Source organism: Sorex araneus, chromosome 2 (assembly GCF_027595985.1).
Source record: "Sorex araneus isolate mSorAra2 chromosome 2, mSorAra2.pri, whole genome shotgun sequence".
Lineage (NCBI taxonomy): Eukaryota > Metazoa > Chordata > Mammalia > Eulipotyphla > Soricidae > Sorex > Sorex araneus.
In genome coordinates, this window is record NC_073303.1 from 112,292,612 (window position 1) to 112,307,916 (window position 15,305).

At 40.6% G+C, this 15,305-nt stretch overlaps 1 protein-coding gene across 5 annotated transcripts in view; it reads left to right on the forward strand.

Annotated features, from left to right (window-relative positions):
* Positions 1 to 7,648: 7,648 nt before the first annotated feature.
* Positions 7,649 to 15,305, forward strand: part of TRPS1 (transcriptional repressor GATA binding 1) — a 253,272-nt gene continuing 245,615 nt past the window's right edge. For 2 of the 5 annotated variants that reach the window (XM_055127562.1, XM_004607657.2), the window contains exon 1: positions 8,197 to 8,688. Coding sequence is in view for 1 of the 5 variants with exons in the window: in XM_004607656.2 (XP_004607713.1) it covers positions 9,351 to 9,360 (10 nt within the window). In the remaining 4 variants the exon portion in view is untranslated. Of the gene's footprint in view, positions 7,681 to 8,196; positions 8,689 to 9,260; positions 9,361 to 10,183; positions 10,310 to 15,305 lie in introns of those variants that run through there. The other 3 variants (XM_055127564.1, XM_004607656.2, XM_055127563.1) reach the window with 3 other exon arrangements.

Below are 15,305 nucleotides of genomic sequence, written 5' to 3' on the forward strand. Positions count from 1 at the left end.
TAATTTTTTTAAATTGGCAGTTCCTGGCATAACTAAAGAAGTAGTTCTATCCTTTGTATACTTTTGTGATTAGGAGGAAAAAGAGAAGAAATGTTTCAATTATTATTACTTGCTTAAAGTGCCATCAATGCATGTAAATAAATGTTTGTGGATATATATGAAATGTGCCATGGTATTCCGAATGCCTAGTAATAGAATTTGACTGGAGCTACTCAAGAGTCTGTCTCAGAAACACTTCTTAAAAGAATGTTGGGAACAGGTTCCGTGATCTGGCCTAAAAACTCAGATTGACTGTGAATAATACAAATAGGTAATTATTATAATCATTTAATTAAAAAGCAATCACACCGATCACGCCATAGTTATCCAGTCATTGACATTTCTCTTATCCCAAAGTCTAAGGTATCCGGGGGAAATGTGACTAATAAAGCAAGAAGTCTTGAATATTACTATTGACCTCCATCACTAACTTCTAAATTTCTTGAGGCTCAAGAAATTTCCCCCTTACTCCCAGGAGTGTTACCTTGTTTATCTTGCTGACTTAATTAGCTTTGAACTATGAGTGTCCGTGCTTCTCTTTCCAGACAGAGCTATCTCCAGAGTCTAGACTAGAGCAAATTGGAACAATTGCCCAGGGCTCTACTCTGCTGGGGAAACCCAGCAGCTGGGTTTGCTACAGTGGATTTGTGGATGCTGCCTAGAAAGGAGGAGAGAGGATGGGAGTAAATATGCTATAACACAAGAAGGAAAACAATTAGAGTGGTTGGTTATGCTTTTTGCTATCAGAGTAGAATCCTCTTCCCCGAAACTTTTGTCCCCCCCTTGAAAAGACTAAAACCAGGTGCCTGAACATTGTAGGTCAAAGTACATGACCTTGCTCTCCAGATGGGACCAAGCTATTCTTAGCATTAGTTCATATCACTTACCCACACAACTACAGTTTATTAAGACCTCTCTTTGTCTATTCATATTTGTAGTGTATTATTGACTATTTGTTATAGTCCTGTTAACACTCTGATAGGTCAAGAAAGACATGATTTATATAGCGTGTCTATATAAATTGGATCCCTGTGCTCCACACCCAGAAACACAACATGCTCAGTAGTGAGATCTGTAGATTTTTATTCTTAAAAAACACACCTGTTGATTTAAGAAGCTCTTAATTAAGTCATCAAATCAATAAAGGGTAGGGGCCATGCCAGTTCACTTACCACTGATCCAACATAGCTAATACAGGGTTTGGCATATGATAGCTACTCAACATATATTTGTTTAACTTTAATGAACTATACTATAAGGACGATGCTAGAAACCTGGGTCTAAAGATGATTTTATCACAAGTTCTTCTCTATCAATCAAAGGTTACCCAGATAACCCGAGGCACACTCAAACTAGAATTTGAAGAGAGATTTTATAAATGATTGCAAAGTCTAGAACAGAGTTTAAGAATAAAAACAAAGGATGGGGAAATACTTTAATAACAGGGATAGGCAGCTACATGTAGGTCTAAAATCACATCGTGGAAATACTGATTTCTGGCACTTTAGTGAATATAACTGGGCCTCTAGCAGAGTAGGAGGAATTCAGACGACCATATGCCCTCACCACCTCTCTTTCCTTTCTGAGCTGATGGTGTCACGGGATAAAAACCAGAAGGCAAAGGACCCTAGATGGTATAATCCTCTTTCTGTGGCTCAGAGGAGAGATTGTAGAAACTTCCTTCCAGAAACTCACTGTCCGCTATCTCCAGAACAATAATAGGGAGTTTTGGATAAATGAAGCTTAGAGTTAAAATAATAGCAGATGTTGCACGTTTAGCTACATCCCTGAGATTGTCTACACCAGTGCATCCAACTTTTCCAGAAGCGTAAGGACAAATCAGATTTGTGAACTCTAAGACCGTATGCTATCCCAGCAGAAGTTTTTATTTTCCTGATGAAAATACCTGCCTGGACTCAATCATATGTAAACAGCACACACACACACACACACACACAAAAGCTCACACACACTTCTAAAGATGGGATTTGTATACCATGATGCAATATCTCTTGGAGGGAAAGTAGACATTTGGATCTCCACCATTAATTAAATATCACATAGTACTTGCTAATATAACTCTTGCAATGAGAAGTTATTACCGGATTGCCGTGTGCTAAAATGAGTTAATGACATAATGTTCAACACTACAGAGAAAAATAAAGAACATTCATATTTACAGAGATCTCTTTTTCACTTTTATAACTTTCTTAACTCACATTTCTGGCTTATAAACCCGCAAATAATCTTTTCCCACTTAAAAATCTCAGATTTTCAGTCTCATTTTCTATAGATTCACATTTTAATGCTTTTGACTTGGTTAAAGATCATCCAACTCACTATTTTTAGAGCAACATGGAATTATGAACCCAAACTTAATGATAATGAGGACAATATTTCAGAGGAGGACAAACGTCTCCTCTGATACATTGCCAAAAATATGCTGCTGAGATGAAGACCACCCAGAAGCTTCAATTGGCACATGATGCATCAGCCCATATGTATTAAAGAAAAAAGAACAGAAAGAAAGGAAGAAAAGGCCACATGGAACATTGAAACTTGCTCTCAATTGTGTTCTCTAAGTAGAATGTAAAGAGGTTATTGCAATCTCCAACTGCAATTGAATAGATATACTAGAATATCTATGATCAAAGAGTCCACTGCCCTCAAGAAACTTACAGTTTAGCAGGGATGAAGATAAATCAACAAACATTATATGAGTTAGTACAATGAATCTCTAGGTATAGATAAAAGCAAATCTCATAAATAAAAACTCTTTGGTTGATCTTGCTTTGGAATCTGGAGAAGGCTTCATACAAAAGGCAGAATCTGAGTATGAGTTTATAACTATTGTTCAGCCCTGGAATCGTCATAAAAGGATCTTCATGGCTTCTCAGTAAAAGGTGGCAGTAAGTATAAAACCAGGTGTCCTGAATTGTCACACAGTTTATGGGAGTGGCTTCTCAGGCGAAGCATCTAGAAGTCCTGGTGAAGAATATGACCACAAAGGCTTCATGAGTCTTGGCTATGGGAGGACTTGAATACCCCAAACTCTTAGAAATGTTTCTTTCAGAAGTTCAGCGTCATGATATTTTTGGCATGAGGAATAGAGCATGCAGGATGAGATAATCTGATAAGGCAACACTGTATAATAACAAGGGGAGGGAGAAAAATCAAGAAGGAAGAGTTTCAAGGGATGTCTTTAACTTTCTATTTGGGAAGGGTCATTGTGGATGGAAAGGAAGACACTGAGAGGGACAAAAACCTTTTGAGAACAAACAATAGAGAGACTAGGTAACTGATTAGATGTGGGGCCTGTGGGAGAGGATATTGACAAAGATGTAAAATGTCTGAGGTTTCTGGCCTGTATGACTCATCCTTTAACAGAGATAGGGTTTGTCTATTTCCTTCCTCCTTCCATGTAGTCTCTGTTTATAGAATCCTCTTGGTAAATTACGGCATTAGGTCTAAGTCATGTCTGAATTACTAAGAGGAATTGCTAGTGGAAATTTACCGTTGAAAATTTGGGCAGAAATTTGGATATTGGGCTTCATAAAATACAGCGAACAAAATAATTGCATAAAGTTTGGACAGTGGATAGATTGAGAGAGACTCACAGGAGAAGACGATTGAGCTGAGATCATGAATATGGAGAAAACTGGAAAATATCTTCCTTTTAGGTTCAGATGGATGGGTTAATTCAGATGGAAATATGACTCAATTCTTATTGGAAGGGAAGTTAACCTAGCTACTTCCTAGAGTGCTCTGATTTGAAAATATAGCACTGAATAATCTTATTTCATTGTGCTTTTAATCTAATGACTAGAATACAGTAGGACATTGGTTGGTACAGTGTAATGGAAAAGCAAGAATCGTTATTATTCCGGACCACCCTAGGCAGGGATTTTGTGTGTATGTTCATGTGCGTGTGTGAGCATGTGTGTGTCTACACCTCAAAAATTTGTTTCCTCTTTTAATTAAATAGAGTCCATGTTTGTTGGCTTTTAGGGTGGGCTGCAAGGCCCATCTGTTTAACTAGGCAGTTGCCTGATATTGCAGGGGGGAGGATTGGCAAGTGGAAGTGTGAATTTGAATACCAGATACAGGCTATTTAAAGCAGAATTTATCTTTAATAAATTCACCCAGAGGTGTTCAGCAATAGGTACTTTGGAAAATGATTATAATTTGTGTAGAAGAGTTGTTTTTATTCCCCTTTTTCCCTTTAAGGTTGAGTGGTGTGTGATTGCAAGAAATAGACTCATGGAAGCTCATCTTTGATAATTTCCTGCCCCTCTGGGTCCTTCCATGAAGGAGGGAAGACTACTTAAATAACTGCTTTTGATATGCTAGAAGGTAAAAATGAATTCTTATTTCATATGATAAAGCACTAACTTGAGAGTAACTAAGACATACATAGTTTCTTGATAGTGTACCTTAAAGCAGTCTGGATTTAGGATCACGGGTTGTCAATCTTTGAGGTTTCTGAAAAGAATTGCAATTTATGACGTGTTAGGGTAAACAGTTGGATTACATTTCTGAAATACGTGTCCCATCAGGTAAAATCATTGTGATTACAGGCACTGGAACTGTAAGTAAGTTATGTGCTAAAAGGTTGAAAATGTAAAACAAGTATGTTTGTGCTTAACTACTAATCCCTCTTTGTATCACTGTTAAATAAACTACAAGAAAAGGGGGTAAAGAATGTTTAAATAATGAAACGAAAAGTATATTATGCAATTTTTATAAATAAGCATGGAGACAGCTCGAGGAACTGTATCATCAGTTGTCCAGCCATTGAAGGTATTTTAGAATTCTGAAATATTACAAAGAAATTTAGTTGGAGGTTGTTTCTTTTGTTTGCTTTAAAAAATTTCTCTTAGTTTCTCCTTGATTTTCTGATATAAGCTATAAAAGTGCAGGTTGTCATTTTAACACACAGGCTCCATTGTTCAGAAATGCATTGCAAATAAAAGCAAGAGAGTGGTTTTAAGAGGTTTGCATATGTTTGACAGGAGAAGATAATAAATGTAAATAAATCTTTAATATTTCCCCTAATTCAGTTTATGCCATGCAAATGTCAGGACTATAAAAACAAATCAACAAACATTTGAAGGAAAACAATATACATAGCTTATTTTATATATTAAAAACAACTGTCAAACAATTATGACCTCATGTATTAGTTGGTTGTTTTGAAATATTCCTACTAGAATTAAAAAATGCTACGAGGGCCTTTGAGTTTAAACATATTGTGTCAATCAAGAGCATATGTAATACATCTAAAGCATGAGGTAAAAATTTTCTTCATAAATTATTTTCAAAAATAAATAAGTAATTTGCTTAAAAAAGTTTACAAAAATATTTGTGCTTTTATTAAGTTCTCTATAGATCTTTTGTGGCTAATGTAAGTGGATTGATACAGACAGCATTTCGATCTGCTGTGTTCAAACTTGAAATACAAAAAGTAATATGAAGAGATTCTTTATTTCTTAGGCAAACTCTAGCAAAATTGAGTCCGTGAAACTTCATTCATTAAATTTTTAAGTGACCATGAATTTGTTGGCTTTAGTACCTGAAGTGTAACATTATCCTTTCAATTAAAGGACATAATTCACCCTCAGACCTTTGGCTTTAACTTTTTATATAATATATAATTTTGGGTACACATAATGGTGAAATGTTGTATTATTACAGGTGGAAAAACACCAGATCTCAAGGGCTTTGTGTTGCAAAAGCATGTAATTTAATTTTTTGAACCAATTTAATCAATGATTGTTTCTTGTGAGTAAATTTACACTCCTGGCGATTGCCTTAGATTTGAGGGTGATGGAGAGGAAGATCTCTCTTCCTCTTTTAAAAAATGTCATTTAAATCTTGGGGAGCAGAAGGAGATTAGGGAACTAATCCTTGTGATATATTGTACTATTTAACTTTGCTGCTAAGATTCTAGAGCCTCAGATTTTATCAGTGGGATACCAGCTTCAGCAGTTTCAGGTGGTATTAACCCCTTACGCACAAATGACTTTACCACTCAGATTTATATTTCAAAATTTATTTGATCTAATATATTTAGTTAGTCATAGCTAAAGAATGTTTCACTCTGAGCCCCCTCCCCGTTTTTCCTGAATAAAAATGCTTCTCACTGTGCCATGAATATTTCCATAAAAGTCAGCAAGTTAATTTATGGCTTCAAAAAGAAAATAAAAGGTCTATATTTAATATATGAATACTTTTTTACAGTGGAAATTAGTGGTGGACAGTATTAAATGACTCCAGTGTAGAAATATGCAGGTGGTCATTAGTAGCTGACTATGAGATTTACCGAAGATTTTGATATTAATTTTCCCTGCAAGACTATATATAAATCTACCACTGTTCCTAAATTAATTTAAATTGATGATAACATATGAATAACTCCATGCCTATGAGGTTCTTATTGTCTTCTTATTCCTTGAGGGAATATATTGTTTGCCTCGTTGTGAAACTCTATTTCCACTACTCTTTTACCTGACTAGTCTGTTTAGCGCAAAAGAGATATCGCTTTTCTACTTAAAGTGTATGGGGTAAGCTACCTAGATTCTTCTGGAATAAAAGTCGACAAAAAGGAATCGTAAATCTGCCTGAGCAGGTATATTTAGAAGAAACGACGACCTAACAGAAAAAGGATTAATGTTCTGAGAGCACATACTTAAGTTAAATTTTCTTTTTAATGATCGGCTTTTTCATTTCTGATAATAGTATGTTTCGAAAAGACGCTCATCTTTTCCTCTAAAAAGATGCAAAGATCATTTCGTGAAAAATATTTTGAAGGAAATTACTTCATCTTCAGCTCACAGGTTCGTGATTGTACCTCTCCAAAATTCTAATTTTAATCATTTTGCAGCTTGGAGAAGGAAGGATGTTTCTCTTTTTAGCACAAAATTAGTCGAAACTGACTTTCGCCAGAGGAAAAACATGCCACTTAAAGTCACCCAAGTGAAGAAAATGAAGTCCAAAGGCCCAAGAACTGTTTACTTTAGTCTTTTAACACCCAGTATACTTTGAATCCTCTCCTGGTACTCTTATACATTGTTGCTCTTTAGAAGTGAAAAAAACAAAACAATCTCCCAAGGAAATAAAGCCCCTCAAAACAAAAACCCATACCCCAACCCGCCCCCCGCACCACCCCCCACCCCAAAGCCGCTCAAGTCAATAACTTTATGTTCAGGGAATTGCACTGCACGAGAGAAAAGTATGTGCAGATGAGCATTCGTCGAGGAATACCAGGCGGCATTCAGAGTGTCTCATCGGCTTCCTAAAAGCCCCAGAGCTGCAGGTATGACCTCCAGCAGCCCTGGGCTAGATGTCCCCATTTTGCCGGTGATGTTCCCCCCGCCTGCCCCCCGGGAAGCACCCCTGGAGCTGGTGAGCTGCTGGCTCAGGCCAGCAGAGCAGCCCCAGCCCGCACTTCTCCAAGTCAGAGAGCTGCAGCCGTGCTCGCCGCAGCCGCTCCCCGCGCCCTGCCTGGGAATCCCTGACCCCCGTCTAGGTGTCCCCAGACACTTCCTGTCCTAGAAAAGGCGGGGGAGGGGCCGCACACGCACACCCCGCGCCGCCGCGTCGCTTAATTGGGAGGGAGCAGGGAAAGTCACCCGCCAAAAGGTAAACGCACTTTTTTAGACTTCTTTGCCCGGCTCCCGAGAGCATCTCCCGCGGGGTTGGGGGGGGGACCAGCGTTAGGGGCCGCCGCGCTCGACCTCCCCCCCCTCACTTCATCCCCGCCCCCTCCTCCACCTCCTCCTCCTCCTCACCCCCCCACCCCAGGTAGGTTCTCGGTCTTTATCACGATCCTCTCTGAAGCGCCCCGATTTTCCCCCCCCACACCTCCTTTACTCTCTCCTCCCCCCCCCTTTCGAACCCGCACGTTTCACACATGGGGGGCGGGGGTGGGGAGAGGGGGAGAGGCGGGGCGGGAAGGTAGCCGGGTCCCGGCCCCGCGCCGCGCTCATTTGCGGCGCTCCGACTCGGCCGAAGTTCTCGCGCAGCCCGGCTGGCCGCGGCGGGTCCCGGCGGGCGGGCGGCGGCGGGGGCCGGGGCCGGGCGGGGCGGCGGCGGCGGCGGCGGCGCGGGGACGCGCGCTGTCTCTTTAAGGGAGCCGGGGCTGGGGTGGCGCTTTCCTCCGCGAAGGCTCCTTTGATATTAATAGTGTTGGTGTCTTGAAACTGACGTAATGCGCGGAGACTGAGGTCCTGACAAGCGATAACATTTCTGATAAAGACCCGATCTCACTGCAATCTCGAGCGTCCTCTTTTTTGGTGCTGCTGGTTTCTCCAGACCCCGCGTCCTCCCGATCGCTCTCTCGCCTTCCTATTTTTTTTTTTTTAAACAAAAAACAACACCCCCCCCCCCCCCACCAACCCGGCACCGGGCACATCCTTGCTCTATTTCCTTTCTCTTTCTCGCTCTCTTCTTCTTCTTCTTTTATTTTTTCTATAAAGAGGGGGGGAGGGAAGGGAAAGGGGGGGAGGCAGGAAAGACCTTTTTCTCTCCCCCCCTACCCCCCAATAATCCAAGATCAACTCTGCAAACAACAGAAGACGGTTCATGGCTCTGGCCGCCGCGCCACCATCTTTCGGGCTGCCGAGGGTGTTCTTGACGATTAATCAACAGGTAAGGAGGGGAGGCCCGGGCGGGCCACGGGGCCGGCGCGGGGGGGCGTGGGGGGCGCGGCGCCCCCCGGGTCGAGTCCGGGGCGCCGCGCTGCGAGTGCTGCGCCCGCGCGTGTGTGCGCAAAATGTGGGCGATCGCGAGCGGGGAGCCCTGGGAATTAAAAGTGACTTTCTTTGAAAAAAAAAAAATGCCGAGGGAGAGTGTGCAGACAGCCCAGCTCAGGCTTCTCGGATTTCACATGCATTTTCTTTCTTTTTTTTTTTTTTTTTGCGCGTGTGATTTCTTTCTTTCTTCTGCTCTCTTTTTACCCCCTTCCTTTCCTCCTTTCCTCCTTTTTCCTGGGACTTCAGGCATCTGAGGCTTAGAAACGGGCGACTTCAAACTGCAGTAGCCTCTGGAGTCAGGAGGGTCAAGTTCAGCCGCCGGGGAGGAGGAAAAACAAATCCCCATTTGCCAAAAAAAGAAGTTTCAGGCCGGTGCCCCCTCCCCCTCGCAGCCCCACTCCCCCTCGCTGTCTCTTTCTGGCTGATTTTAATTCTCTCCTACCGGGCGCAGCGGAGGAGCTGGAGGTGGTTGGACCCGAGGGGCCGCAGCCGCTGCCGCCTCAGCCGCTGCAAGTTTTCTGGGGCTCCTGACGAGCGGGGAGCAGACTAGGCACCAGCATGCAGAGTAGTAAGTTGGGCCAACTTGGGAGGGTCGGGAGGGTCGCAGAGAGGGGCCTTCCCGGGATCCCCCCCCCCACCCCGAGTGGGAAAGCCGTCCAGGAACTGGCGTTGGCTTGCAAGAGTTTTGCAAAGCCAGGCTTCAAACTTTTTTTTCCACTTAAAGGCCCAGCTGGGCTGGAGAAGGCGGGTGAGGGTGTCGCATCCCGTGGATGCACCCGCCAGTGCGCCAGCCCCGGGCCGCTTGGCTGCAGGGTCCGTGCCCCGGTCCGTGCCATGTGGCAGGGCCTTGTAGCCAGGGCGCTTCCGTAGGGGCCGGGGGAAGGGGCAGACTTCCTCTGCGGTGCTGCTGATGCGCCATGTGTCGCGGGTCAGCGGACGCTGGCCGGTGATTAAATGCCTGACAGCGGTGGGACCTCCAGGCGGACAGACGCTTCGCCTGCTGTCTAGTTCCTGTTTGGGTTCCAGAGAAACGCATCTTGGAAAGGCCAAGGCAAACACCGCTGTCCCTTCAAATAGCTCCAGGATTATAGGACCCCATGAATAATTGGAGGGTGAGGCGGAGGTGGGAGCTGTTTGAAGAGCAGAACTGTTTTTGTGGCTGGGAAAGGGATTTTCTTTTTCTTTTTTTCTTTTTTTTTTTGGTTAGTACCTGGAGCATGGCAAGCGAGTTCTTTTCCCCCCACTTTCCCCTGGGAAGTCGGCAACTGTTTTATGGCCCTCAGACTACTCTAAAGCAATTGAAGTTAGAGGGCCAGAAGGACTGGTGGGTTTCGGAGGGAATCTTGGTCTTATTAAATGTGAGGTTTTGCTTTACTTCCCTCTATCTCTGTAGGCCCCAGAATTGGTACTGTGAAAGTTTTTGAGTAGAGCCATGGATGTTAATGATGAATCCAAATTATAATAGCCTATTCATCCTTATCCTATTTTGGAATATCGCGGCTAGAGTTGTGAGTGAGGTAAGTGAAGTGAGCAGCATAGCCAAGAAGTTAAACTGCAGTCACTTTAGGTCGATTCCTGAAACTTGGGTAGATGCCTTGAACTTTGTCAGCGCACCAGGTGTGTAGGAAAAGGGCCTTCGAGCAGTCAGTAAGACGAGAAAAATACAGATAGGGCCTGAGATCCAAATGACAAAGAAAATGATTAATCTGGGCCTGCTTGGTGGCTGCCATTTGATTGTTCAAAGCAAAAATAAAATAGGCTTGTACCAAGCTTCAAAGTCTTGTACCCCCCCCTCACCTCCCCACCCCACCCGAGCTCTTAAGTTAAAACCTATGGATCTTGCTGGCATCATGTTACTTTCCTGCTGGTTTTAGGAAAAGTTGATCATTTAGAAAAAAAGAAAAGGCTGCCGGAGTTAAAAATGCAAGGGGCAGCAAGGGAAAGTAATGCGGGCAGCCAGTTCTTGACGTGGACAAAATAAGAATGAAAGTTTGAGTTCACTGTTGTAAAGTTTCTTCCAGGGTGCTTGCTCATTTGCTTAGAAGGCTCTCCCAGATATTCTACTGCTTCATGTTTAAAAAGCAAACTGGGTCTGGGCTTTTATTCTCTTCCCTAAGTACAACAGGGTGGTGAATAAATACAGGATCTGTATGGGATGATGAAGCGCTTCCTGTAAGCTGGGATGCTGACAACACAGTCTGGAAATGATACCAACATTTTGAGGACTTTTTTTTTTTTACATTTTAAGTGAAAGTTTATTAATGACGTGCTTCATCTTAACAAGTCAAACATATCGTTCTTAGAGTTTATCTCGCCTCAGATTTCATAACTTCCCTTTAGAGCCATCCCCTTGGATGAAAACATCTTTAAATTCAGTTAAATATTCAGGGTCATGAATGTGCTAAAGTTTGACGATTCTTCCTGGATATTAACAATGTGAAATTAAAACTTCTCAGGAGGAAAGGGTTTTAGGGCCAGCTTTATGACTTGATTCCTTTACATGTGAGACATACTAAAGCTTCATTAATATGCTGTTGGCAAAGTATGAATATCGGGGAACTGATGTTTACGGGCTTCCTGATATATCTATTATAAGTTAGGGTATGTGTGTGGAATACTTTTTTATTTTATGCTTGCTAAGTCGTACAGTCTCCAAGTACAAGGTGGAGGATAAGTTTCTTAGTGAAAAAGTTTGTCACTGTTTTGAGTTTTAGTTGTTGGAAGGGATCTTCGCTCCCAATGAGATTTCCTTCTTTGTCTCTTTAAAGGTAACATTGAAAGTAGGGAGAAGAGTGTCAGAGTAGCTGTGAGGTCTGGGTTGATTTTAGAGCTCAGCCTTGTGATGATTAGGGTTTTAAATGATTTTCTAATGTTTTCTACATGCTTGCTTAAAGATAGGTTAGGGTCCAGATTAGTGGGGTAATCATCTTAAGTGACTTACACACACCCTTACCCTATTTCAGTATTATTTTTACTTTTCTTTTAAGTCACATACAACTTGTGAGTTTACTGGGATTTCCACAGCGTAGTTCTCTCTAATACAGTCAGGAAATCTTCATTCATAAAGAAAGCCTTTAAAACAGAAATGAATGCATCTGTGGAAAGCTGTTTTTAAAGTCCTAGTATTTCAATGATGTTTCTATCTTTCCTCTCATTATTATTGTCTGTGTGTGTACAGAAATACAGAGCATAAATGCAATTAATAATCTGCACAGTTCTATTAAGAAATGTCAGTGTGTAAAGTTTTGATAAATCCTTCTTTTTGAAACAAGTACAGTTTTGAAAGTTTTATAAGGACATGTCGCCAGTTGTTTTTCGACTTACAAGTTTGACTGTGAGATTGGCCTGAATATTGATAACTGTTTTTTAGATGCTTTCCCATTATAAAAATAGAAATAAAATCATTTTTCTCTTTTACTATGTCAAAGAATAATGTAACAGCATTATGCTATTGTGTGGAAAAACAAAATAGACATTAAGAAAGTTATGGACAGGTGCTCCCGAGTGATTTAAAGGGGATATTATTTTTTGTAATATGTGATGCACTTAAAATGATGGGTGCACATTAAAACATATTCTTATGAAGATATTCTCTAGTGTGTAAAATGAAGCCATTCATTCAACAGACTGACAACTTTCCATTTGGTATTTGCCTTTGCTTAATTTAGTTTCCGCAGAACAGCTAGTGTGGTAGTCTGCATCTGTTTTTGGCAGGCATAGAAAACTATAAACTCAGACAGTTCTGCCCCAAATATTGCGGCTCGCAAGTTACAATCAATTTGATAAAAACAGGCGAGTCTGGTGGACTTGCTGTCTTGTTCATCCTTGCTCAAGTCTTCAGGTAACAGGCATTTATTTCTCTCCCTCTTTTGCTGGTTGTGAACTAATACTAATATTATTGATAACTATTTCAGAGTTTTATTTATTTCATTTGCTATTTATTATATTTGGGAAAAGTAATGACAGCCTATCCAGATTTACTTTTATTTTGTCTATATGATAGCTCTGTTCATCTTTTGATATCATCATACAGAAAGAAGTGAATTCTTTATTGCTCCGATGGTTAAGATTTGTAAGAATTGTGGGAGCCCCCTTCGATATGATATGAAAAAACGCTTAAAGCTTTTGCCAAGGAGAAATTGAATCTAATTCTCCAAGGGTACTTGTGATTGTCATGTATAGAGAAGCCTAATGTACTTTGGAGTTATTTACATTTGAAAAAAAATTGGGCAGGGTTTTTATGCTTAGTAAAATTATTTGTCTCCAAAAAGCTTTAACCAGTGGGTTAAAGTAAATAAGCTAACATGCCAAGTGTTTGATACTACTGTCCAGTAGCAAACAGTACTGCAGAGGGAATAACCACTTTAAAAAATTTATCCCTGAACTTAAGTGGGACTTAAGCCGTTTGTTTATTTGTAGAGAATATTCTATTAATTATATATGACCTTTACAAATTGTCTTTAGTGTGTTATTATGGTTACCTTTTGAGTTGTTCTATCACCCAGTGGTTGTCCGATCGGTGGGAACCGAGTTCCTTGGTTTTGGGTTTGGTTCTCTGCTGGGTATAATAATGGAGAACTTTGATTTAAGTTAGCTAGATATCTTGGGGATGAAGAAAACCACTTTACTGAATGTGCAGAACGATCTATGGTTGAAAAATGGCTTGAATGTTAGGAGTTCTTTTGGTGCAGGAGACTGGTGACTGCAGATAGAATAGCTGTTAGAATAGAGTAGCGACTCATTGTCATTCCCCTTTATCCCCCAAGAGTACAAATCCAAGGAGCAGAAACAAAGATGAAATTATCTCTGTACGCCAAATTTAAAGCCTCATTGGAAATAATTTTTGGATTCCAAACTGCCATTGAAATCCAGATAACATCACAAAACACTCCACAGAAGATCCGTTTTTTTTTTTTTATTTATAAGTGTTTCATTAAAAATAAGAAAGAAGACTTTTAATTTAAAAAAAAATGTTTCTAGCTCTTTAAAAACCTGCAGTAAATACTTTACTAGTGGCTAGACACCTTCCCTGGTGGTTTAGTTTATACAAGCAGGAAACTTTCTCTCCTACTCTTTCTCTCTCTTTCTTGTTTTCTTTAAACCAACTGACGTAATGCCAAACTTTGCTTTAAAAGAACAGACAGAAGTAATTGGTAGCTTTTAACTTTTAATAATGTTCTGGATTGGTTTTAGTGGCCAAAATGCCATTCCCCCCTCCTCCAAAAAAAAAAAAAAAAAAAAAAAAGCTCAAGTAAGAACGGGCTTGTGGCCTGAGGAAGAAAGGCTGTGTTGATGCAGTTATTTTTATTCTTGTTTTTCAATCTGTTATTAAAAATCTTTCCTGCTGAGCACTGCTGGATTTCTCCAATTGCTCTCTATGATGGCTGGTGCATTTCAGGTTACTGTAACTTAAACAGTTTTTGGGTTTTGGGTTTGGGAGGTAGTGGGTTTTCTTTCTTTTTCTTTTTTCTTCTGGTTGTTTGTTGCATTATGTATTTCTTACTTTTTGTTTCCATTGAAATGAATTAATTAAGAATTTCATTGGTGACAGGACATTGGTCATGTTTTCATAAAGAATGCTACACCTGTTGGCAGGAGCCAGCCTGTGGAGGTTTAATTGTGACATTAATCATTAATGTGTAGAGGAAGGAAAATAAATGGAACACTACACAAAAAAAGTATTTTTAGAGAGAAAGTGTTAATTTCAAGGATGAGTTTATTTCAGCTGCCATTCTTTTTCATCATTTTAGATGATGAATTTTTAACCAATTGATCATTTTTGGGGTACAGTCATTTTCTCCCTGATCTCATTTGGTCAAATAGAACTCTCGCCAGTTAAGACATCTTGGTGATACTGGTTGACATCAGGGCGACATTGGAACCTCACCAGTAGAGAAATCCTTGCAGAGGAGAAAAACATTTCTGCTAGGTTTTTCATCTTTAGAAAGACCGCTCGACCCAGTCAGTATTGGGACCTTCCCTCTCCTGTATGGAGGTTCAGAGACAGTATTCAGTTTTCTGATGTTAATTGTAATGCTTAAATTGTTTAGTTATTAGTTATGTGTCTTGGACTTTGCTTTTAATCTTAAATTTGTGAGGTGTGCGTTATGTGCATGTTTGTTAGCTGGACTGAGTTTAAGAAATAACATGTACCCTAAAGTACCTTAAAATGTCTTTTATGGCAGTTATAATTACGAAGAAAACTATCCCGTATATCCAGGGAAATTGAAGTGTTCACCGCATAGAAATTTGACAGTTTTGATTTACATTCCCAGTTCCTAGTTTTTCTTGTGTGAGCTACAGTTCAAATTAAAAGCAGCCTCTCTCGCCTTAAGGATTTGTCAGGAGTAGCTTGAACTTAAGTTAGACGTTGTTGCATCTGCAAAGTGGGAGTGTCCGAGAGTAAGTCGCATTTAACTTGTTTTACAATTTTGTTCCTCAGAATGCTCAACATAGCTTGAACATTCTGTGTGTCGTTCTTTTGCTGCACTTTTATTTAAGGAATGTTGGTTT